Source organism: Berghia stephanieae, chromosome 1 (genome assembly GCF_034508935.2).
Source record: "Berghia stephanieae isolate SIO BIC M18660-M18661 chromosome 1, UCSD_Bste_1.3, whole genome shotgun sequence".
Lineage (NCBI taxonomy): Eukaryota > Metazoa > Mollusca > Gastropoda > Nudibranchia > Aeolidiidae > Berghia > Berghia stephanieae.
In genome coordinates, this window is record NC_088360.1 from 87,909,659 (window position 1) to 87,935,008 (window position 25,350).

General features: G+C 34.3%; 1 protein-coding gene across 1 annotated transcript; it reads left to right on the forward strand.

The window, feature by feature from the left end:
* On the forward strand, window positions 1–25,124 carry LOC144960616 (WD repeat-containing protein 26-like). Its single transcript, XM_078893842.1, has 14 exons — window positions 1–427; window positions 6,568–6,667; window positions 7,712–7,771; window positions 8,539–8,675; window positions 9,880–9,977; window positions 12,657–12,813; window positions 13,461–13,599; window positions 14,285–14,425; window positions 15,041–15,160; window positions 15,481–15,623; window positions 16,205–16,283; window positions 16,961–17,090; window positions 17,201–17,380; window positions 18,897–25,124. The coding sequence occupies exons 1-14, from the start codon at window positions 237–239 to the stop codon at window positions 18,932–18,934; spliced, it is 1,713 nt and encodes a 570-aa protein (XP_078749968.1). The 5' UTR covers window positions 1–236; the 3' UTR covers window positions 18,935–25,124.
* Window positions 25,125–25,350: the final 226 nt, after the last annotated feature.

The window sequence follows — 25,350 nt, forward strand, 5'->3', positions numbered from 1 at the left end:
GCATTTGGATGTGACGTCACAAGGGAAAACATTCAGTGAAGGATCTGTTTGCATTGTGAAAAGATTTTGTGTTCGATGGTTATAATTTTCTGACAAATTTAATGGCTTGGTGGTTTGTAGTTGCTCGTAATTACAAACCATCGTGATTTCAAGCCATACTGGCATCGTCTTCCGATTCAGAAGACGGTGGTTCTTGCCCCCCACCGCCTAAGAAACTGCGATTCTCACAAACGATAATGCAGACCAATGGCAGTGCTCAACACAATGGAACGACTGAAAATTCTCATGAAAATACCACCCCGTCGACCTCAAATGGTGTAGAAATTACAAATGGTGCAACTTCAGAACAAACGGCGAGAACCCTGTCAAAAACTGATCAAGACATTGTGAGACTCATCGGACAGCATCTGCGTGGCCTTGGATTTAAGTAAGCGACCAAAATAGAACACAATCCTTTGTGTTGTGTGGATTGTCCATATGACTGTTGTGGTGATTGTGATACAAAATTAGCAATGAAACTTATTTGTCACATAATTAATTTTTTCCAGATACACCACAAAATTCTTGAATATTTTGTAAAGGGTCTAATGTATATGTTTTTAAGAAATGATTTTGTTACTTCTAATTTAGTTAGAAAACTGGACTTGGGACTCAAGTCACTCAAGTGCGAGCCAGAGTCAGAGTGTCCATCTGCCACTGCCATCATCGAGGCAAGGCAAGGACGGGCTCTTCTCTTCTTTTTCTCTCCTTTTTAAAATTTTCTTTCTCGGATTTTATGCTCATAGGTTTACACTTCAAGAAATAATTTGATATACACATCAACAGTAATAATACTCGGGTCGGTTTATCTGGAAGAAGAAGAAAAAGCGAGGGGGGAAATCAACTCACACTGACTCTGCTGACACCACTCACACCCTTCTGTAGGTGTGTTGCATCATGTTAATCTTTCAATTATAGTCCAGCAAACAGATCTCTGATACTGATATCAGCAGGAATAATGCATGTTGACCAGCCTAATGAGCAGATTAGCCACAAGGAATCATAATTGAAATTGGGGCACGAGTCAAGGACCCCCTTGACTTTGACTTTGATATACACACTATGTTGCAATCCATTCAGCCTCCAAAACGCAAGCGCAGTAAATAAATAGCCTTCTATAATTTTATAGCAGTTGTAATGCAGATTTGGTTTTTAAACTCATCTGAGTCTCTCTCTCTCTCTCTCTCTCTCTCTCTCTCTCTCTCTCTCTCTCTCTCTCTCTCTCTCTCTCTCTCTCTCTCTCTCTCCCCCTCTCTCTTAAACGACTGTCCCAAGGTTTGGAGGTGACTTGAGGTACCTCTTTACACATTTCTATTTCTCTTGCTGTCTCAACTTCAGTCAGCTATTACCATTATATGGCCTGGTCTGTGAAGTCTCTCAGCTTTAGTTGTACCATTAGCCTTCCCGCCATCTCTCCATATCTATTTGGTCTTATAACTATTTGAAATTAAATAATATTAGCATTTATATAGCATATAATCACTAAACGTACTCCAATTGCTTAACAAGGGGTTGTAGTGTAGGACGAGACATCACATCTTTAAAGCAATATTTTAAACAATTTTTTTGACAGAGACAATGCTGTTAATGGCCAAGTACTCATTTTACTTGAGTATTTTGAGAGAAAAGAGTAAAGAGCTTTTTTTTTTTTAATGGACTCAACTTTGTGCCGCTCAGAGCTGGACAAACCAGTTCCAAGGTGTATGTGATACCTCAAGATCATGATATGTATCACTATCACAAAGCCAATATATATATAAGATTTGCCTCAATAGGCAGTGGATAAGGCAATGAAAAAAGAACAACTAATAATACAAATGCTCATATTCTCTCAGCTATTTAGAAGGATCATCTGCTCCTAATTAGATTTTATTTTTGTGTCATTAATTATAGAAAGATTAAATTTTATGTGGGATTTTTCTGGGTACAAATGCGTGCATAAGTATCATTTCCAACTTTTCGTATTTTGCCATTGCTTAAACATGCTGTTGATAGTCTAATTTTGTTTTAATTTTCTTTATTACAAGCATACCTTATATCACCTTTGCCCATTTGTCTTTGTCCAAAATAATGTTTTGGATTCTTAACTTCTTATTTAATTTACGGTGGTTTGTGAGATTATGCCAGTTATAAATTAACAAAATACTCGGCTAGTCTATTGAGTCAGGATGTTAATTGACATCTGGGACTGCATGAGGAGTGTCTCTTGGGTTTGTCAGACGGCGGGTGGGAGGTTGAGCAAAATATGTGCTCTTGACTTTTGAAACGAACTAAAGAATGTCTGTTATCTCTTAAATTACATTAAATGAGAAATTCATTATATTCATCACCTCCCTTCATTTGCCATTATTGTGTGAAATCTTTAGTTTACCAATAGGATTTTTATTTATTGATTCATATTTAACAGCTACTTTTTTTTCATTTTTCTCTCTCTATGTTTATGCGTCTGTGTGTGTAGGCCAATTTTTAGAACGTTTTGGAACAGTGAATTTTGTGTGCCTCCTGACTACAGGATTAGGCACAATTAAAATTAACTTCATTACTATTAATGATGATAATATTTGACAATTTTAGGACCTGAGCATAGAGTACTACATTCTTCAAAAACTTGCGGCCCTTGCTAGATTGGCTTTTATTAGGTGACTGTCTATAAAACTGCTGTCTCAGTGCCTATTTGTTGTTTATCAGACAAGGATGGTTGGGCACCTTGGATGGGTCTAGAGTGGTTTCTCTTCTATTTCTGGGTGGGGTTCCTGACCTCCCATTGTGGGCAGGAAGGTACTTGCTGTGTCTTCTATCCCCCTGTATTTGTTTTCCAATTGCTTTCAGTCTTTGTCTTGGAATAAGATGAGATTACTTGGTCTTGTCCTGGCCGGATACCTTGGCTGAGAGGGAAACAGTCAAATGTACAGTTAATTTTGGGAGATGATATTTGATTCCTTGTAAATCATCTTTCTGTTATACTGTTATTTTGTTTTAATTTTTAAAATATGATTTGTAAACATTTGAGTGTATTCCTCTTAGTGGGGACTTGTGCTGGTGTCTGGGTGAGACTTTTAGGTGATCTCAAACTAAGTACACTGATAGTCTGTTCTTGGAACCTACATCTGTTCCCTATTTGAACCTCTTCCCCCTGTCTTACTTTTTCCTCAAGTCCCTTTAATTGTACATCTAGACTGTTTTTACTATCCAATTTTCTTCCTTTTTACTGGCACTGATGTGACTTAAATGTATTGTAAGTGCTGTAAAACCCTTAAAAACATAAAAACAAACGGTTCTTCTATTTCCATTTTTGGGTTGCACCCTGTGAAATAATGTAAAAGTAGAAGCCACCAATTATAATGCTATAAAGCCAAGGAAAAAAGGCATGCTGGCTGAAGATGCATCCAGTTTTTGAATCTATCATTGTTGACAGTCTTAAATCTTTGGATGGTCATTTTGAACAAATGTCTGACCCCAGATACAACTCTTCTGCCTGAGTAGGTGAGGTTAAGAGTTTGATAAAGAGAAGCACAACAAAACATGCTCTAACTCTGAATTTGCTTTTTGTGGAAGGTTTCAAGAAGTGATGGAAGAAAACCAGGGTCATCCTTTCAGCTCTTTCATTGCTTATGGTAAAAAGTTGATATTAAAACTTGCAAAGACGTTAAGAGAATTTTCATACATGGAAAGCGTTAATTTTACTCTGTCCTAGCAGACTCCACTATCAAATTGAATAAAATCTTCAACAAAGTATGCAGGCTTGCCTACCATCCAAGGAATTCCTGAAATTTGAAAAAAATAATGGCTGTCCTGGAAAATGCTGAAGTTTTTACTTTTTGTCTTGGAAATTTAAAAAATAAATTATTTATTACCACCAGGAATTATGCAGTTCATGCAATCATGAACTACTTGTGACATCATCATCATCACCATTACTACAACAACCACATCCCCATCATCATCTCTACCACCACCACTACTACAACAATCACCACATCATCTCTACCACCACTATTACAACAACAACCACCACCACATCATTCCTACCACTAATACTATACTATGACAACCACCATCACATCATCATTTCTACCACTACTACTATAAAAACCAAACAACCACCACCACATCATCATCTCTACCACCACAAACTACAACCACTATCACCACCACATCATCATCTCTATCACCACTACAACAACAACCACAACCACATCATCACCCATACCACCACTACTACAACCACCACCATCACCATGTCATCAGCATCAACAAACCGTATCATTTGGAAGTTGGTAAGCTATTCTCTATCACTTTGGTTCGAGAAAAATTTCCTCCTTTTTTTTTTGTGGTCATTCTCTCCAGTGATAGTGTTATCTTGAGGAGTTATCCAAGTGATATTTTATCTTAAGCCATTGAGTGAGTGAGAATGACCCATTTTTTGCAAGCAGATTAGTCACTACGTATAATTGCCTCTAGCACCATTGTAACCATATTATGCTCTTGATATCAATATAAGATGTTTGACTGTCCTTTAAGACATTGTGCAGCTTATTGTTCCTCAAGTTTGAGGTTTTATCCGTAAAATGTCAGTGAAATTTGAAATTATGGGTATGTCAAATGGCTTTGTAACAATCCATATTGTTAAATGTTTACATCCTCTCAAACATGGCTTCGTCAGCTGATTGATCCGAAGCACCATCAATTTTGAGAGTGTAGTCAGAAATGACATCCCTAATTAGCTGAATTTCCACTTTACTTGAATAGATGAAACTATAAAAAATATCCTTTCTACTGCCTTCCATAAACTGAGCATCAGAGTCAGAGGACAGCACCCCCTGACTTCAAACCCAAATCAAAGGTACATGGGGATAAAAATGGGCAGCAACTTTACCCCTTGCAAGGACTTTGGTGTTACCAAGGAGGTAGAAAAATACACTTGTCATTTGAGTCAGGAATGTGGTGTAAGCCTTTTTGTCCAGCAGACTTTCTACCTTTGCCATGGGGTGTAAGTTGGACGGTGTAGCTGAAAGAGATTGTGGGAAGTGATATCCAGTTTTTTTATGAAAGCTGTATGGATTCTAGAACAGCAGGAGATGACAATAGATGGTAGCTAGTAAGTCCAAGGTCTACACAGAAGCCACTTGGCACATAGAGGTTTGCATACCACCTAACCCTTCTGCTTTTTGTGGAATAATTCTGATTTTTACTCTTTGCACCATTCTGTTGCCTTCTTTAAAATTCCAATTTTCAAAAATAGTGATAATGCTAAGAAAGAGGGAGGGGTGGTAAATAGAAAGTGGTGAGGAAAAAAAATATACGTTTAACGATTGCCAAAAGGGAAATAAAGTCAAGAAATCAATTCTGCCACCAAATGCAGTTCACAATCAATTTAATTGTCCAATGCTAAGAGCGCCTGCTATAGCCACTTTAAGCTAAAGGTTACAATAATCCCCACCATGCAGTTTCCAGAATAAAAATAGGACTGCCATTTTGCTTATGTGTTGTAGGGGGCAACTTAACAGCTTATCCATTGTGGATAGTGGACCCTATTTTTTTGGTCTCAAATCCCTATTTTCCGATGTTCTGATTCCATTTTTTAAATGTGAAGTATTGGTAGGTCTGGGTTTGATGGGTTAACACGAAAAAGATAGCTAATGTTCAGCATATTGCTTGAAATGGTTTTAGGACAGTTTTGATACTGTACACAAATTGAGAGAGACTTAAATATTATATGGGATTGTCAGATACAAATGTCACTACCAGAGCACTATCATTATCTTTACTACGTTCATCACTAAGTCACTACAATTGCTGGATCTCTGCCACAACCACCAGTTTAAAATAAACATCAGTACACAAGCATCGATTCTACCAACAATATCACAACATCACTACCACTGCAACCGTATTATCACTACACCAGCACACCATTACAGTACAACCATTAGTACTTCTGCCATCTCACAACTTACTTACTTACTTAATCCTCTTCGGGCCTTGAGGCACATAGGGCATCCACCAGACATCTCCATTTTTTGCGATCAGCTGCTTTTGCGGTGGCTGTATTCCAGGACAAGCCTGCTTCCTTTAATTCTTTCTCCGTGGTCCTTCGCCAGGTTTCTTTGGGTCTTCCCCGCTTTCTCTTCCCATCTGCTGTCCAGTACAAGGCTGTCTTGGGAAGTGACCCTTTTTCCATTCTGGCCACATGACCCAGCCAACGCCATCTTCTTTTTATTTGGCTTTCAATGCTAGTGCAGTCAGCTTTCTTTAATAGATCCACTGTTTTTATTTTTCTAGGCCAAAATAAATTTAAAATTCTTTTTAAACACTTCACAACTACCACTTAATAATTACTATGGGGCCACTGCCACCACAATAACATCTTCGCCTCTTACACGGTTGCATGATCAATACCATGCTCAATACCATGCTACCTCCATACACATCATCATCGTCACCACCATAAGCATTAAAGCATTGTGTTTTTACCAATACTACCACATTTTGCTTTTATTAGGTCCTGTCTTTTTTTTTCATTTTCAGTCAAACTGCAGAACAACTCATCGCCGAGTCAGGATGTGCCCTAGAACATCCCACAGCAGCCAGATTTCGGGCTCATGTTATGGAAGGCCAGTGGGATAAGGTACCCAAGATTCTGAATCCATCGCTTTAAAAAATGTTATCGTATACATCACCTTTTAAAATTTTATCATATATATCTATACATGAACTCCAGGGAGTTCAGAATAGGGTGGCCAGATTGGTGTAAGGAAAATCATATTTGACAGTGCCACTGATATGCTCCACACTCTATTGGGTCTCAGGGCCATAGTTGAATTCAAAATTGCTCTTCTTTTTGACCGAACTGCTCCGGTATTAAAAAAAAAACGAATTACCTCATACAAGCCAACAAGAGTGCTGAGATCACATGATCTTTAACTGCTATCAATACCTAAATCAAAATTGAAATCATTTACCAAATCTGGCCCAACTGTTTGGAATTCGCTTCCTCCATCTGTCTGATTCTTTGGTTTTCAAGAGACGTCTGAAGTCATTTCTTTCTCAAAGTGCTTATTATCGTCAATTGTCCTAGTTTAATATTACTGTCTCATACCTTTGCTGTATCTGTGTACTTGCACATGTGTGGGTGTGTTTGAGGGTGTTAAGCTTTTGATAGCATTTGATAGTATGCATGTGATGTAACGCACTTAGAAATTTCGACAGGAGTTGCTATATAAGATGAAAATTATTATTATTATTATTATTATTATTATCAAGGTTGCCAATTTTGCGTATATTTACGGAATTCGGTATGTTATAAACCCTCATTATATTGTCCAATCACCTGCTAATAGGAAAAGGTAAGTACATAATGTCTTTTAACTGGAGTTCAGCACTCAATCTATGTGTTTGCATAAAAGTTCAGTAAATCTTTGCCTCCCTAATTGGCGTCCCTGTATTTATTATTATTATTGTTATTATCATTATTATTTTATGGATTGCGCCCTATTGAGAATGGTTCTGTATATTTAAATAGAAGTAGAAAGATAATCAAAAGGTTGTGAAATCAAACAATCTTTGGGTTCATACAAATCAAGATGTGAGGAGTTAGAAATTGATAATGGCATGAACCTTAGTAATTAGTGTTGAAACAGATTATTTTAATGTGAAAATATTTATTCCTCAGACTGATGATGACCTGCTGGAGCTTGAGCCTCTTGTCAAAGGAGGCAAAGAAGACATCATTGTAAGGCTTGTTATGATAGAATTTTTTTTTTTTTTAATCCTTATTTATTTAAGTTTTCCAATTTCGATAATGGAATGAAAAATATTATCTTGTTAAAGATTGTTCCTAAGCATTTCTATACTTATTTATGAGTCTAATCCAGATCTCTTCATTTCCTTTATTTGTTAATAAACGAACGAGTAAAAAATCCTTCCTTTTTTTAAGACCACATGCCCTTCAGTATTTCTACACATTTGAATGATTCTAATTCAGTTTAGGCCTTCTTCCATTAATGTAGGGAATCGTCTTTGTAAGACGACCTGTTGTAGATCAAAATAAATGAGATATTGGCCTTCAGTTACAATTGTTGTATATTTTTCTGTCTGATCTGATTTTTAAAGTGATGAGATTTTAAAAAGTCTAAAATTTGATTATTAACTAGAACATTTATATCGCGCAATATCCACTAAACGTGCTCAAAGTGCTTTACAAGGGGTCCCTGACCAACAGCAACATGTAACTTATAGAATGAGACATGACGCCTGTTAGGCGATATTACATTTTTTTTTTTTTTATAGAGACAACACTGTTAACAGCCAGGTACTCATTTTACACCTGAGTACAGTGAGAGAATGTGAGTAACGAGTCTTTTCCAAGGACTCAATTAGGCTCGAACCCAGGACTTTTCTATCCGAAAGCAAGCGTCATACCACAAGACCACATATGAGTGTTGATTTTTTTTGTATTTTTGTATTATTAATTTATTATCCCTTTTTTTTTTTCTTCAGAAAATGCGTTTCTTACTCCTGGAACAAAAATATCTGGAATTGCTTGAGGATGGCATTCCATTGAAAGCCCTAGAATGTCTAAGACATGAACTTACTCCTTTGAAATACAATACAGAGCGAGTTCATGTTCTGAGCACGTGAGTGACTTGTTAGCATGTTGATTTAATGCTAGCCTTTTATTTGCTCTTTTCATCCTTGTTACAAACATAATCAAATTTTACCTTATTATTGATTAAAGTGTGTCAGATGGAGTCAATGATAAAAAACGGAGATAAAATAGATTCCCTGTTTTTGGATGAACCCTCGAACGGATTTCTTGACACAACAGCCAAAAGAGGCATTATTAAATATTGGGTAGGGTCTTTGAATTCCCATGGTGGGCGGGAGGTCACACTTTGTCTTCTATCCCCTATATCTGTTTTCCGATTTGCTTTATGTCTTTGTCTTGGAATGGGATTGCTTTGTTTTTTCCTTGATTGGGAGGGAAACAGTCAAGTGCATAATTATAGTTTTGGGAGATGATATTCTTTTCCTTGTATATCAATATCTGTTACTTACTGTTACATTTTTTTTTTTTTTAATATATAAAGGTTTGTAAGTCATTTAGTGAATTTCTCTTAGTTGGGACCTGTGCTTATTTCTGGATGAGACTTTTAAGTGATCTCAAACTAAGTATATTGATGGTATCTCATTGGAATCTACATCTGTTTCCTATTTAAGCCCTTCCCCTTTTTCTTGTTTTTTCTCGTGTGCTTTCAATTGTAAATGTATAACTTTTTTGACTATCCCATTTTTCCCAAATTACCTACATTGTTGCAAACACTTTAAAACTCGACAAAAAACAGACTTTAAATAGTCATATGAGCAACAAACGTAAATGGATAAATTTAGTTTATGGAAACAATGTAAGCTTGTGATGTTTATTGTATATACATATAAATACAAATGTCCATCCTTCATTAAAAAAGGATAAATGGTTATTCATCTCTTCTTTTTTTTTTTTTTCCTTACCTTAATGGAGTTCTGTCTCCCTACAGAGATTGAATGCCATGGAACGCTATTCTTCACACTTTTTTTTTTTTTAATTCCCTTTATTCATCCCAAAGGGGAAATTTGTCTAGGGTCTATTCCAAGGGAAGACTGGAATAACCCTGGCATCACCCGCAGTGCAGCGCCTCAAATTGAGCTAAGGCGAGGTGGCTTTTTCAAGGCTACATGATCGAATGGTACTTTTCGGGTACTTAAAAAAAAAATTTTTTAAAGGTTTTTTTCCATGTTTTCTATTTTTTTAAAATGTTAGATGTTTTCATGATATAGCTGTGTTTTGTTTTTTCCAAATAGATACATGATGTGCAGCAATGCTCGTGAATTGAGAGAATGCTCTCACTGGGAAGGCAGAGGCAACGAAAGCCGGCAGAAACTTATTGAAAACTTGCAAGGTAAGAAGACTATCCAAGAGATTAGAGATATTCAGACATTTTTCTTGTCAATGAATCAGCTACCTTGGCTAATCATTTACTCATATGGATAAAATGCAATAATACTGTTTGATATTTGTTCTTAATTTATTTATTATAAAAAAAATCAGATTTTAATCAGAAATATTTCAACCAAACTCATATTTCTTTACCTGCCTATTAGAGGGAAATAGGTGTTTTTCAGCTGTTTCTAGATTGAGCTGTATCATCAAGTATACATTGAGGGGGTTGGCATTATGCGTTACTTTGTATTTTCTCTCCATATGCAGTAGAAACCTGATATAATTAGGATGGTCAGAAGAGCAAAATCCTTGTTATATGCAAGGCTGAGAATCTTCCATCTAAATGGTAGATCTCCACCCATCCCCATCACAATTTTTTTTTTTTTATGAATAAAAACCACTCGCCACAACCACTAGATCAACATCCCTACCTTCATTACTATTACAACCACCACAACATAATTTCTACCACCACCACATCATCATCCCTACCACCACTACTGCAACAACCACCACAACATCATTCCTACCACCACCATATCATCATCCCTACCACCACGACTGCTACAACCACCATAACATCATCATCAACCCTACAACCACCAATCTTCAACCACCAACAAATCATCATCCCAACCACCACCCTACTTCTACAGCCACCCCATATCATCATCCCTACCACCACTACTACTTCAACTTCCAGCGCATCATCATACATACCACCACTGTTACTACAACTACCACCACATCATCATACATACCACCACTACTACTTCAACTACTAGCACATCATCATCCCTACCACCACTACTTCTACAACTACCAACACATCATCATACATACCACCACTATTACTATAACTACCACCATATTATCATCCCTACCACCACTACTACTACAACTACCACCACTATTACTACATCTACCACCATATCATCATCCATACCACCACCACCACTACTACAACCAACACCACATCATCATTCCTGCCAATACTACTACAACCATCACCTCATCATCATCCTTACCACAACTACTACTACAACCACCACCACACCACCATTCCTAAGACCACTACTACAACCACCACCTTATCATCATCGCTACCACCACTACTACAACCACCAAAACATCATCATCCCTTTCACCACTACTACTACAACTACCATCTATAATTACCACCATATTATCATCCCTACCACCACTACTACTACAACTACCACCACTATTACTACAACCACCACCACATCATCATCCCTACCACAACGACTACAACCACCACCACATTATCATCCCTATCACCAATACTACTACAACCACCACCACATCATCCCTACCACCACTACCACTACATCTACCAACATATTATCATTCCTAACACCACATCATCATCACTACTACAATCACCACCACATCCTGTATCGCTGGGTGGGGATCCTGACCTCCCATAGCGGGCAGGGAGGTACATACTGTGTCTTCTATCCCTTTATATCTGTTATCCAACATGCTTTTTGTCTTTGTCTCGGAATGAGATTACTTGGTTTTGTCCTGGCACTGGCCGGAATCCTAGCTGGGAGGGAAACAGTCAAATGCATAGTTATTGTTTTGGGAGATGATATTTTTTTCCTTGTAAATCATCTCTCTGTTTTGTATTATTATTTTTATTTTGAATGTATAATGTAAGCATTTGAGTGTGTTCCTCTTTGTTGGATTTTGTGCTTGTGTCTGGATGAGACTTGTAGGTGATTTCAAAATAAGTACATTGGTGGTTTGCTCTTGGAATCTACATCTGATCCCTATTTGTTCTCAATTCCCCTTTGAGCGGGTGGTTGGATGGGAGCATCACCCTTGAATCATATACCTATGATGTTCGCATGGGTGTACGATCCGATAGTGATGTCGTTTCTTCTTCTCTTTACTAGCCTATCCTGCTTCTTTGGTTTGTGATTGTATTTTTGACAGGGGATATTTTTTTTCTGTAAATCTTCTGCCTGTTTGTTCTTGGTTATTTATAATTTAGCTTATGGTATCTTTAGGTTATGATTTTGATTTACATTTGTACTATTTTTGTTAGATTGCTTGTTTTTTTGTTTCAGCGGTCTCTCATATAACCTCAATTGTGTTGGAAGAGACCTAAAGCAACAAACAAACAAACAAAACATCCTGTATCGGTCTTGATCTACGTGCTGAAAAATTTCCTCCTTTTTTGTGACCAGTAATTCTCACCCCTGTTTATGTCATACTCAGAATATTGAATATTCAAGGAAAATCAATTGTAACAATAATAGTAATTGTAGTAGTAGTAGTGGTAATATTTACGTGGATTAATGATGCAGTGGTTCCCGGCTGTAACGATTATGTTTAACTAAAGAGTAAGTGGAGGAAACAGATGAGGATTTGAAAATCCTGTAATTGCTGGATCTTTGTGAATCAGGGCGTGCTATCTATGGTTTCCACTGTATCATGATTCTGTCAGTTCTGCTCAAATTATTTTTTGATATACACTGTTGCTGCTGCGTTTCAGATCTGCTTATGCTACCAGATGGCTCTACTTTATATATGCCATGTCAGAATATGTTCAGAATCATGTTGTTCTTTGAGCAAACCCAATCAATGTAATTTTTTTTTTTAATTTCAGAGTTTTTACCTCCATCTATTATGCTTCCTCCACGACGACTCTTCACTCTTCTAAGTCAGGCAGTTGAACAACAAAAAGAAAAATGTCCATATCACAACACACAGTTGGACTCAGATCTCTCCTCCATCTGTCTCCTTATGGACCATGCATGCACTAGGTGACCTTAACTTTTACTTCCTGATATATCTTCTTTTTATTTTTTTATTTTTTTTTTATCTTTGGGGAGATGGGGGTAAGTGGAGCAGTCATTTTGCCTCTTAAGTGGTAAGATTTTTTTCTTAACTTATGCACTCCAAGATAATGAATTGAAAATACTCTACCTCATTGTCATAGATTAAAATGTTTTGTTTGGATAGAATACAAGGTAAGATTTTTTGTTGTTGACTGAGCTGTGAATGCGTAAGTTTCTTAGGTTTTTATATTTTTAATTAAAATATATCTGAGGCAAATTGAGGCTTCCTTTTTTTTCTATTTTACCTTTAGGTTTGGTTTGGGTAGATGTGGTTTCATTTTCAAACTTCATGCAAACCACCATTTAGATATGATTTTACCCTAAACCCAACTTGTGTTATGGCTCATCAACTTATCTGAGCTGACAAAAATAAAGGTTCCCCCCCCCCCCCCCCCCCCCCCCCGTTGTATGTACGGTACATTAAACCAAATGTGCAAATGTGGAAGACTTGAATCTTAAAGCTCTTTAATAAGGAATGGAAATATTGTAATTTTAATAAAGAATATAGCAAGTAATTAGCATATCAGAATGTATTTTCAAATTTGTATTATATATCATTTCTTTCTTTCAAGGGAGCAATTTCCAACTGTAACAACACAAGTTCTTTGGGACCACTCAGATGAGGTTCTGCATTGTCAGTTCTCTCCAGATGGCACCAGGTTGGCCACAGGATCCAAGGACAATAAACTCATAATTTGGGAAGTTGACATCGTAAGTGAATATTTCAGAAATTTGCTTTCCAGAATGGTGTTTGACAGACCACACGGACAATTCCACTCAATGTAAATGTCAGAAAAAATATTTTTAAATTCAATATGATATACTTTTGCTGCCAAACGACTTTTAGTTATGAAAAGGGTGGGGATTCCCTTTTCCTTTGCATTGCTTACAGCATACCCTCTTTGCTACAAACATTGATTGAACATAATATTGAAAATGAAAATTCTTGACCTAGTAATACAAATTTCCTTCTTTTTTTCTCCCCATTCATTGTAAATGCATCTCAAAGATATTTTGGATTTGACCTTTTGAACAGTTAGGGTATCAACATGTAAAATATCATGATTTTATCTGATTACTTAGGTATCAACGAACGTTTGAAATAGGCGATGCATTAATTTTTTTTATGTTTGGACCTGCAGCTCACTCAGGAACATTTCTTGCTCATGGGCAATAAAGCTTGATTCAACCCTATTCTACATCAATTTTTTTTACACTGATTTTTAATAAATTCTGATTCATTGTGTATTATTATTTCATTAATCTGTCATGTTGATCATAAATAGAATCTTTTTAACTTACTCTCATTGATTTTCAAAAAGTTATGATCACAAATAAAAATTATTTTAAACTGGTATAGGTGTCTACTATTGTTAATATTATTTGTGCTTTTCAGGACAATTTTGAGGTTCACCACCAAAAGACACTAAATGAACACAAATTTGGTGTGGGTTTTGTGGCATGGTGTCCTGACAATATTCACGTCCTTGTGTGTGGGCCTGAGGAAACCAATGAGGTTGTCATTTACAATGTTGTGGTGAGTATTCAAATTGGCATTATAATAAGGCGGACCTTGGATACAATGAGGTTGGACAGACAATAAGTCAGTTCTTGTATTTAAGGATTTGAAAGAAAGAGGCTATCACTTATTTATATTTTCTTCAATGAGTCATGAGTTGGCAAGGAAGGCAACTACACACACTGCTTTGGTACAAAAAAAAAAAATGGTGCTTTTGTTTTTTTTTTTTTTTTTGTTTTTGTTTTTTAAAGGATTAGTGTCACTCTGCTTATTCAACACATTAGTTCAAATTCACAAATGATTTTGATTAGAGGAGGGAATTGTATCATTTATTGTAAGGAAATGTTTGTGTGTGTGTGTGTGTGACATGGAGAATTGAACAGTGTGTTGGAAGCTGCAAGTATTATGCTGGTACATGAATAGATTCAGTTAAATACAAATGTCCTACTGTAAAGAGTAGGCATGTCTATGAAGGGTGACAGTTTGAGGATTTTATTTGACATTTTTTGGATTCCATTTTCGTAATGTGTTTAAAAAGTAAGATTTCACCTGTTTTTTGTTTTTTTTTGTTTTTGTTTTTTTAATTGATCAAGTAGAGTGATGTTGATTGGAACCATTACCTTGTTATTTCAGACTGGTGAGATCAGACAAAGAATCCACCAAAATAGTGATGACAGTTTGACCTATGCATCTTGGATGCCCGATGGGCGCAAATTGGTTGTGGGTGGTCTTAGAGGACAGTTTTATTATTGTGTAAGTGGAAACATTTTCAACTCTTAGTTCTGGTTTTTAGTTGTTTTTCTTTTATGTACATAAAAAAAAAATAAAAACAACTTAAAGGGCTGTAAAGTTTATATTTAGATAACAAATTATTGGTGATAAAAATTAACAATATATTGTTTCACTCATATGTCCACATTTGTTTTTAAATGATCAAATAGTTTTACTGTTTTTATTCAAATTAACTTTAGTAAATAAATGGATCATGCTATTGATATGTCTTCATACCTAAGTATATCAGCTAAAAATCAAACAGCAGCAATCTATTTTATAAATTTCTTTTTCTCAACCAGGACATTGATGGCAATGTTATAGATCTTTGGGAAGGTATTCGTATACATGGTCTTGCTGCTCTTGATGACAAGGTTGCTCTGGCAGCAGACACACACAACCGTATCCGAGGATACAACTTTGACACATTACAAGACTTTCCAATGTAAGTTTTTTTTTTTAATGCAATTTTAAAAAACCAAATTCTTTTGTCATTAATTATATTTGAAAGCAAAGGCCTGTTGCTGAATGATTTTAAAGTGGTTTTTATACATTTTTTCCTCGATTTTGAATCTTGACATGTCATTATATTATGCTTGCGTTGACTCCAATTAGTTGGCCAAGTTCACGAAATTGCTAAGTTCTTTTTCAAGATTTAAGGCTTGTTTCCTTGGTTTAAAATGTCACTCTCTGCCTTGAAGAAATAATAGGTTGAAGAACGGGCTTTTAATAATTGTAGAAATTATGAAAAGATAATTAATCTTGGGGAATTTGCAAAAAAAAATACCAGACCATAAATATCTCAAGAGCTTAAATGCCTCCAACGTAGGACAAAAATGTTGTGGTTAGATGCATGGAGCTGGAACCAGCTTTACTCGTGAGAGCTGATGCTTTACCAATTATGCTACCAGAACCTCTATATTACGAGCACATAGTTTCCAACTTGTCTTGTATTGAGCTAAGAATTTCCAGCATAAAAGATTCAAACAGTTTTCAAATTGCTTGATTTCATTTTATTTTCCTCAGCATCCAAGAAGATCATCCTATCATGACATTTGTAATGGATGAGAAAAAAGAACTTTTATTAGTAAATGTTGCTTCTCAGGTATGTACTCTCTCTCTCTCTCTCTCTCTCTCTCTTTCTCTCTCTCTCTCTCTCTCTCTCTCTCTCTCTCTCTCTCTCTCTCTCTCTCTCTCTCTCTCTCTCTCTCTCTCTCTCTGCAAAATACGTCTTATTATATTATACCTTTTTATTTCTCATGTATTGATTTCTCAGGAGGGACAATTGACCTTTTTATAATATTTTATTATTATGGATATTTTCATATTTAGGCCTTTGGAAAAGTGGGATAAATTCAGTTTGTTTTGTGACAATACACTATTAAAATATTATCCTGATTATTTCCACCAAACAGCAGATATGAACACTTTATCATTCCAAGATTAGATAACAGTTTGTTATGTGATATGATAAATTCCATTCTCATATTTTAACTGATATTTTAAAAAACTGAATCTTCCATATTCGTTTTCAGGGCTAGTATTTGATGTTTGTTAGTTGTCATCTTCCTTTCTAAAAAAAATAGGAAAGAAAAAATTATTACTTAATCTCCAAGATAGTCATGAAATTCTTTTGCTTACTCCTTTTTTCTCATCTCAAAGACGTTTTAAAATAATTATATTTTGAAGAAATGTTTTGCTTTATTTTGTGCTATGCCATGCTCTTCTACAAAGAATTGATATATATTTTTTTAAAAATAAATTGTCTTCTTTTTATTTAAGGGTTGTCATTTATGGGACCTGAGAGACAAGGTGCTTTTACGCAAATTCCACGGACAAACTCAAGCCTTTTATACTATATATTCCTGTTTTGGGGGGCTCAACCAAGATTATATTGCCAGTGGTAGTGAAGGTGAGGATAATATCTATTTTACTTTTGTTTTGCTTATTTCATAATGAGTTCATAGTAAAGGCTAATTTGTTGAATGAGTTTTTAAAAATATTTGATTGCTTTAATTTCAGACCACAAAGTGTTCATATGGCATAAAAGTCGAGAAGCACCTGTAGCTGTTTTAGAGGGTCATCGCCTCGTTGTCAATTGTGTACACTGGAACCCAACTGAACCAAGTATGTTAGCCAGTGCTTCTGACGATGGGACAATCAGAATATGGGGACCTAAAGACAAACTAAAGAAAAGAAAAGGTAAAATGTTCATTTAACTAGTTATGCCTCTTGAGACTAGATTTTTTAGATAAAACTTGTTTATACATAACGCTAATGTTGGCATAAATTACTGAAATGTGTGATATTGATTTATCCGTGTGACAGAAATGTTTGTTAAGATGCAGACTAGTCATTATCGACCTCAATGAATTACTGGATCATAAGGATGAAAATAGTTATTTTAGGAGATTTGTCTTTTTAAATGGTTTTAGTATTTATTTTAAAATTCTGGTTAATTTTTTAAATAGAAGGATTGCTGTGAGTAAAAGTCTTTCTGGACACAAATGTTTACTCATGGTCCTGTGAAGTCAACAGTTATAGATTCTTTTATGTGAATTTTAATCATTCATCAGATTGTATCTTTATTGTTCAGAACAATTGAAGCGGTATAATGAAAAAAGAAAATAAGTTTTAAATTGGAAATGGTCAGAATTATGGAAATAATTGGGGTGGGTTTTTTTTTTTGTTGTTTTAGAAACTACAATCGATTATCTCTACAAAAACATTTAGATTTAACACAAATATTTAGCATAGTTGTAGAAGTCACAAGTTTTAAAACATGACTCTCAGTAGCATGTTCAAAACATGCGTTGATTTTCCGTTTAAGATCCATATTTTCCAGTGCTCAATAAAACTTGCTCACCTTTTCAACCAATGGCATATGGGATATCAATGGAGAGGGCATGTCATTTTTTCTTTCTTAGTAAAAGTAAGCATTTTACCATAATAGGTGACAGAATTTCGTAGTTTAACCAGTAAAGAGGGTTAAAATCTGTACACAAAGATAATCTTCTCTTTCATAGCCATATAAATGACCTCTCCTGATTGATCAAACTTATCATAGGAAGCCATCCACTGATGATGATACATATCTTTGTTAAAGTGCTTTGTAGAGTAGGGGTCAATTTTTAAAAATCTAGGTTTTTTTATACTTTTCTCTCAATCATTCATATCTCAAAATTAGATAATCAGAATTTTATTAATATTTGTAGTCAAATTTTCAGACATATGCATAACATACCTGCCTATTATTACGGACTTGCGGAAATAGAAGAAATATTACTGATACAAATGGTCGCAATTAAAAAATAATAATATATGTAATATAATGTGTAGAATTTGTAGCAGATGTAGTTTTTACTCATTCACTGGACTTGATTTCTTATGAATATTTTACCATGCTGTGGAAAATGGACTTTGATTGATGCTTGACCCGCATAAGTAGTAGGCCTATTTAACATGGTAAGTTTATTATAAAAGGGTGTATCTATCATTATTTTTGTTTGCTTTAGTATTACTGAAATTTGACCATTAATTACTGATGAATTTTGTATTTCTTACTGAATTTGAAATTTTCAAGTAGGCAGGTATGGCATAATAATATATAGGCTTTGTTAGTTGTGAAAAAAATGACCCAACAACAAATTAATACCTTTTTGAGTAGGCAGATCACATTTAAATCCCTTTCACATCTTTTTGTTCATTTGCTTTTCAGATAGTGCAGCCAGCTCAGGACGCAGTTCACCAGTATGACAATGTGTGTAGATATTTGATTGTGTGATCATTTCATCATCAGTGCAGCAGTGATTAAATATGTAACGTTGAATGAAACTGGAATTTGATGTATATTTTATATGATTATGATATTTTTGGTATTGTTTAATTGCTTTAATCTTCATGTAAAAAAAGTATTTATTGTATATCAGGGATATTGATGCTAAAGCAAACCACTGCACCTCTAAAAAACGTTCAATTTGTTTGACAGCTTCTGAATACATGAGAGGCTATGGCTCTTAAAATTTTTCAAACTTCTTTAGTAGAATTGATGGTGAAAATATTGCATTTTTACAAGAACCTGTAAGTCACCTTGGACAAACATTGGATATTGATTTATGCTACTTTCTTTTATGTGCCTATAATAAAGCTTTGTCTGCAAAATGAACATGACGCTAGAACCTTGAACCTTTACATTGTGAAATTCCATTTGTCAGCAGGGCCTACAAACCATCACCCCCTATTGCTTATCTAACCAGGAAGGACATTTTTATCTAAGATTCTTTTGCTTCTCCTTAGGCAAGTTTATCTGTGGTGGATATCATACGACTTTTAAGTAAACAATTGTAAACAAACCTTTCATTGTAAATTTCCTTTTCCAAAACTATTTTCATCCAGTTTTGGTTACAGCTTATGGGATTTGAAGCTTTGGCATAAAAAAAAAAGTAATATTGATTTAGTTAGCTACTTTCATGTGGTAAGTTTCAGCAGTTATACATCTACAAACTATAAAAGGAAAACTGATGAAGAAAATTGAATTTTGTTTGTTTTGATACTAAGTCAACAAAGCTTCCTCATGGAACTACATAAAAAGTGAGAATGGTTTCTTATTTACAGAGGTATTATCAAAACTTATTGAACGTCTTGATTAGTGGCTCTTTTTCTTATATGTAGAACATATTAAAATTATCATTTATTTATGGGAGATAATAAGTAACCAAAAAGAAACTATTTATATCTGGGACAATATGATTGTCCATCTATGAACCAATTATAATCTGTTGATGTCTCTTTGTTTTTTCTTTTTCTTTTAACCAAGACGAAAGCTGTAACTTACTTTGGAATAATGTCATGATCTTGAGATGCATATCTGTTGCCATGGGTAGAGGATATGAATAATATCATTCAACTTACATTTCTATTGATCTCATAATGATAAAGAAGATGGTAGAGCAGAATAAATTGTATGTAAGGGTATGTTAATGTGTTTGTTACATATAAATTTGTGAATCTAAGTCAGATTTTCAGCTGAATGTAGGGTGTTTCACGATTGTGGGTAAACATTTCCATTTGAAGTATACTTGTTGTATTAAAAGTTAACAACAAATTAGAAAAGATTACAAATTTTGTCAACCATTTGTCTGGTATGATTTTACTTTTCATCGTTTTAAAATCTGGGGTTTATTTACTATTCATCGCATTAAAATTTAGCAAATGGGATATTTTCATGGATTACTTTTTTGCATGAAAATATTTAAGTGCATAATTGGACAACTAGCTTTTGCTGACCTTAAAGGGTTTATAGAAATGAATTCATATTTGATTTTGAAAAAGAGGAAAAGTTTATCTGCAATTTGTCTTACCTACTGTATGCAAAGCTCAAATATTTTTTGTTATCACACTTGGTTTTGGTTTTCACCACATTATAGTAATACACCATGTACAAAAGGCAATGGAATATGCATAGACTGTAGAACATCATTAGTAAAGGAAATTGTGTATACGTATACAAAGGATATTTTGTCTGTGTAGAAGTGGAACCCAGAAAACATCAAATATGAAATGGGTTTTTAATTTAGTTTTAAATGATTGTCAACTTATCGTAGTGGCAATAAAAGTTTTCTATGCCTCTTTTTTTGTCGGGGGAGGGACGGAAATGAGATGGGGTTTTTTTTTTCAAATATTGTTTTTTTTCTGTTTTTTTAAAATTCTATTTGTTTATATTTTTTTTTTTTTTTGAATTAAGTTTTTGAGGGAATGGGGGGGGGGGGGGGGGGGGGGAAATTAGATTATGATATTTCATTAACTTTAAGGAAGTCTAATTAAAAGACTTTTTAAATGTCACAGCACATTATTTTTACTTTTCCTTATTTTCAGTTGGCTCTGCCCATGATTTGCAAAAATTAAGTCTATGTGACCAAACAGTTTTGAAAGGGTATCTAACCATTTCTTGTGTAATGTGTCGTGGGACAAAAAGTTTGGTGTCATTTGTTTTCTTGATGGATTGATTAATCTTTTACACAAAATGATGATAGAAAATCATGGGTTGGAGATCTCAATATGTTGGCTTATGGCCACTTTTGTCATGCATTTTTTTTAAGAATGAGAGATGGTAATTTTTCCCTTGTAAATCATTTCTCCATTAGATGTCTTATGTTTATGAGCTAATCTTTAGTTTACATGTACTAGATATATATTGTTAGTGATAATACAAACGTACCTTCATTTTCGGCAAAGATGCAGGTGAGGGGATGACTTTTGTCTCAGACTAGGTTCAGAGGTACATTTTTTCCATCGTCTATTCCTGTTTTTGTTTTGTTTTTTCTTTTATCTGAATTTTCTTTTCTGGGTGCTTAAATGACTAATTAAAAACAAAACAAGAACAAAGCAGCAGTTTGTCTTTTTCATTAATACTTTCCCATCAAGTTTCAGCACATTAAATCCTGATGACCATCTTGGATGGATGTAAATTGGGTCTTGGTTTCAATTTATATTTTTTATGAATCCATTTGCAATAATGCAATTTTGAAAATATATATATTTGAATTGTGTATAAAATTTAGGTTTTTCTTTTAAGAGGTTCTTCTTGAGAAATTGTCACCCTTGAAGATATTTTACCAGAAATGTGTACAAAATAGTGTAACTGTGTTTGAGGTTCTACGATTACATGTATAGTTGGAAATCTTTTGTGAGAGTGTCAAGGCAACATTGCCATTGTTTGGATTATCATAATAACTCTTCTACCAATCAGCATCTTGCTAAAAAAAAATATGTGAATCTTATTATGTCCATCACTGACTTTTAAAAAAATATTAATCATCCTTGTAGAAAAGGTAATTATTTTCAAGAAGTATCAACAGAATGTCTTTTCTTTTCCTTTCCTTTGAAAGCAAGAGAAAATGGAACCAGATTAGTTATTTCAAAATTTTATGAAATCAAAAACTTTTTTAAATAAGAAAAATACTTCATATCCTAATTATTTCAATTCTTATTTTTCTTTTTTTTTAAACTTGGTTCTGAATTGTCATTAATAATTTGCAAGCATTGGATGGAAGATACCATTCATTTAACCTAGACGTCGAAAGATACCATTCATTTAACCTAGACGTCTCTTTCAAATCATACATCACTTCATTAATTATTGTAAATACTCATTAGTTATAATTAGAAATATTTTTTAATAAAGACAACTAATCCTTCATGTCGTTGATCAGATTTTGTGAAAGGTTGGAGTATAAATGGAATTATTTCAGTTTCCTATTTCTTGGTTCTTCCTTGTGTAAATAATGTCACTAGAATCACAATATTTTTTACCATCATTGATAAAATCAATATGTATGCATAACGGGACTATTCAAATTAAAGATCTGAACCAATAATTGAATTTTGTAGTTCATGTTTGAAAATCTATACTTTTAATATTGATGAGATAGTGCTCTCCAGAAATGTGGTGTTGGAGATGAATGACTGCTTCGTGTCAAATTCGTTTTTGGGGTTTTTAAATATTTTGTTTGTTTTTTAAAGTTATTTTTCTTTTCTGAATTTTAGTGGGGAGTCAAAACTGATAACAGAAAATAATTAATTGCTAGGTTGTATTAATAAGCACTAACCACAAAGTTGTGCTGAGTTTTGAATTAAAACCTTTTTATTGGTAATGGGATAGACCATCGCTGCTTCTCATATTGTCATGAAAAATATTAAAACAATAATAACAGGAATAGTACTAACATCAGCAGCCTCGGCAAAGCAATGCGAGGATGAAAGTAAATAAATGAATAAATAATAATGATAGTAACAATAATGATTGATGATGATTATTAAAAATAATGTTGATGATGATAATAATAATGGATAATAATTATGATAATAATACTAATAAAGATAATGATGATATTAATAATAGTGGTATTTTTTCTTTGTTTAAAACTCTTTGATGAACCAGCTGTACATCTTTTTGGGTCAGGGTGTCGGAGTTGCCTTAAAAGAATAATGAAAAGGGCAGAGCATTTTACAGAACTTATTATTTTTATAGTGAAGAATGAATGTTGAATAAGAAAAGGTCCTCCAATATGCCTTGGTAAAGTAAATGGTTTGCTCTGTGCCATTATTGTCATTTTATTTGTCATCAAGTGTGTAATTGTATCTGATAATCAGGATATTTTATGTCATGGGAAATATTTGGATAGTGATTGGATTAACTGAGCGTTCTTTTAAAAAGATTATTTATGAATGAATGATTGGTCGTCTTCTCAGGGATTTAAAATGCAATTAAGCATGTGTTTCATTATGATAATTACGGATGAAGTTTGAATGTCTTGTTTGTTTTTGGTTTTAAAAAAATATTAATGTCTTTTTTTCCCTTTAAGTTAAAAGTAAAATCTACTCCTCTCATCTGTTATCCTGTTATATGAAACCTTCTGTCCTTGTCCCAGAGTGATGTGACTTGATTTTGCTCAGACCCTTGCAGGAGACCTTTCTCTGACTGGGTGGGGTTCCTGACCTCCCATAGTGGGCAGGGGGGTACATACTGTGTCTTCTATCCGCGTATATCTGTTTTCCAACATGTCTTCTGTCTTTGTCTTGGAATGAGATTACTTGGTTTTGTCCTGGCCCTGGCCGGAGTCTTGGCTGGGAGGGAAACAGTCGATGCATAGTTATTGTTTTGGAAGATGATGTTTTTTTTCCTTGTAAATCATCTCTCTGTTATGTATTATTATATTTGTTATTTTAAATGTATAATGTTAGCATTTGGGTGTGTTCCTCTTTGTTGGATTTTGTGCTTGTGTCTGGATGAGACTTATAGGTGATCTCAAACTAAATACATTGGTGGTATGCTCTTGGAATCTACATCTGATCCCTATTTGTTCCCAGTTCCCCTTTGTCTTACTTTCTCTTGGCTGCTTTAATTGTAATTCTAGAACTTTTTACTATTCCATTTTCTTCCTTTTTACTGGCGCTGATATAACCTAAATATGTTGCAAGCGCCGTAAAAACCTTAAAAACAAAAACAAAAACAAACCTTTCTCTGAGGGAAATAGATGGATGCAAGTATCCCCCTCCCCCCTGTAAATCTTCTCTCTAAGTGACTGTCAGATCGGGAATGATCAGATTTTTCGTTAAGTTAAGGATCCCATGTCATTGACTGTTGTCTGTGCAAGATTTTGAATCACCTTAGACTGTACACAGGTGTAAATAGCTGCTGGGATTTGTGATTTGTGATCATATTTGAGATTGTTCCTAGTTGTCTTCTTAGGTCTGAATATTGCAAGCTATGAAATCTAAATCTATCTAAATTTCTTTTTATTTTGTACCTTCTTTCTTTTCTCAGGCGCTGAAAAGAATAAAACATACCATAAGCGCCAATAATTTTCTAAAATAATAACTAACTCAATCAAAGAATTTTTTGAGCTTTTCTAAACAATAGTAATCTTTGTTTGTGTGCCTTAGAGGGTTATAGTATGTTATGATTTAACACACACGATGACTTCCACTTTTGTTATTAGTCCAGTATCACGATACCAAAAGACTAACAGTAACTTCTTTGTTGACATAAATGATTTGGATAATTGGAAAATCCTATAGTCATATACATATTTATTCTATCTAGTCTAATTTTACTGACACTGACGCTCTTGGTTGTCTGGTTTGTTGGTTTTTTTTTACTTCAAAAAAGATTATTGGTTTTTTCCTTTTTCAAGAGGTGCAAGCAAATAGAAACTGTTGCTTAGATAAAAATTCAATCATAGTCATTACATTTAGTCCAAATATGCCAAATTCACTGGTTGAGTGGGAAATATTTTAATAGTATGCATTTTTTATCATGTGGCGAACCTGTAAATGCAAGCATTAGTCTGTTATTATGTTTTATTTCAGTTTAAGGTGAGACATGAACAAAGAACACTTTTTGAAATTTGTGGAATGTGGAATGTCTGCTAGAAAAAAAGAAAAACCATTAAACAATGGATTTGGAAATGTTGCCAATAAAGAGAGCTTCTTTACTCTTGTTTTGCCTCACATTTAGTCAAGTTTCAAACAGGTGAAAGTCATCAATGGGCCCCTTTATTTTATGCATCCTACATCGCATCTACCCAGACATATGCGTCAAGAGAGAGTGTGGTATTGAATATTCACATTATGTTATTTGATTAGACTTCACATCAAACACAATTGGTCTG

What these genes read in the sequence shown, in the direction of transcription:
- LOC144960616 (XM_078893842.1), top strand. Translation starts at nt 237, where the DNA reads ATGCAGACCAATGGCAGTGCTCAACACAATGGAACGACTGAAAATTCT. An exon ending in CTGCGTGGCCTTGGATTTAA is followed by an intron (nt 428 to 6,567) that starts GTAAGCGACCAA and finishes TTTCATTTTCAG; the next exon opens with TCAAACTGCAGAACAACTCA. An exon ending in GAGGACAGTTTTATTATTGT is followed by an intron (nt 15,161 to 15,480) that starts GTAAGTGGAAAC and finishes TTTCTCAACCAG; the next exon opens with GACATTGATGGCAATGTTAT.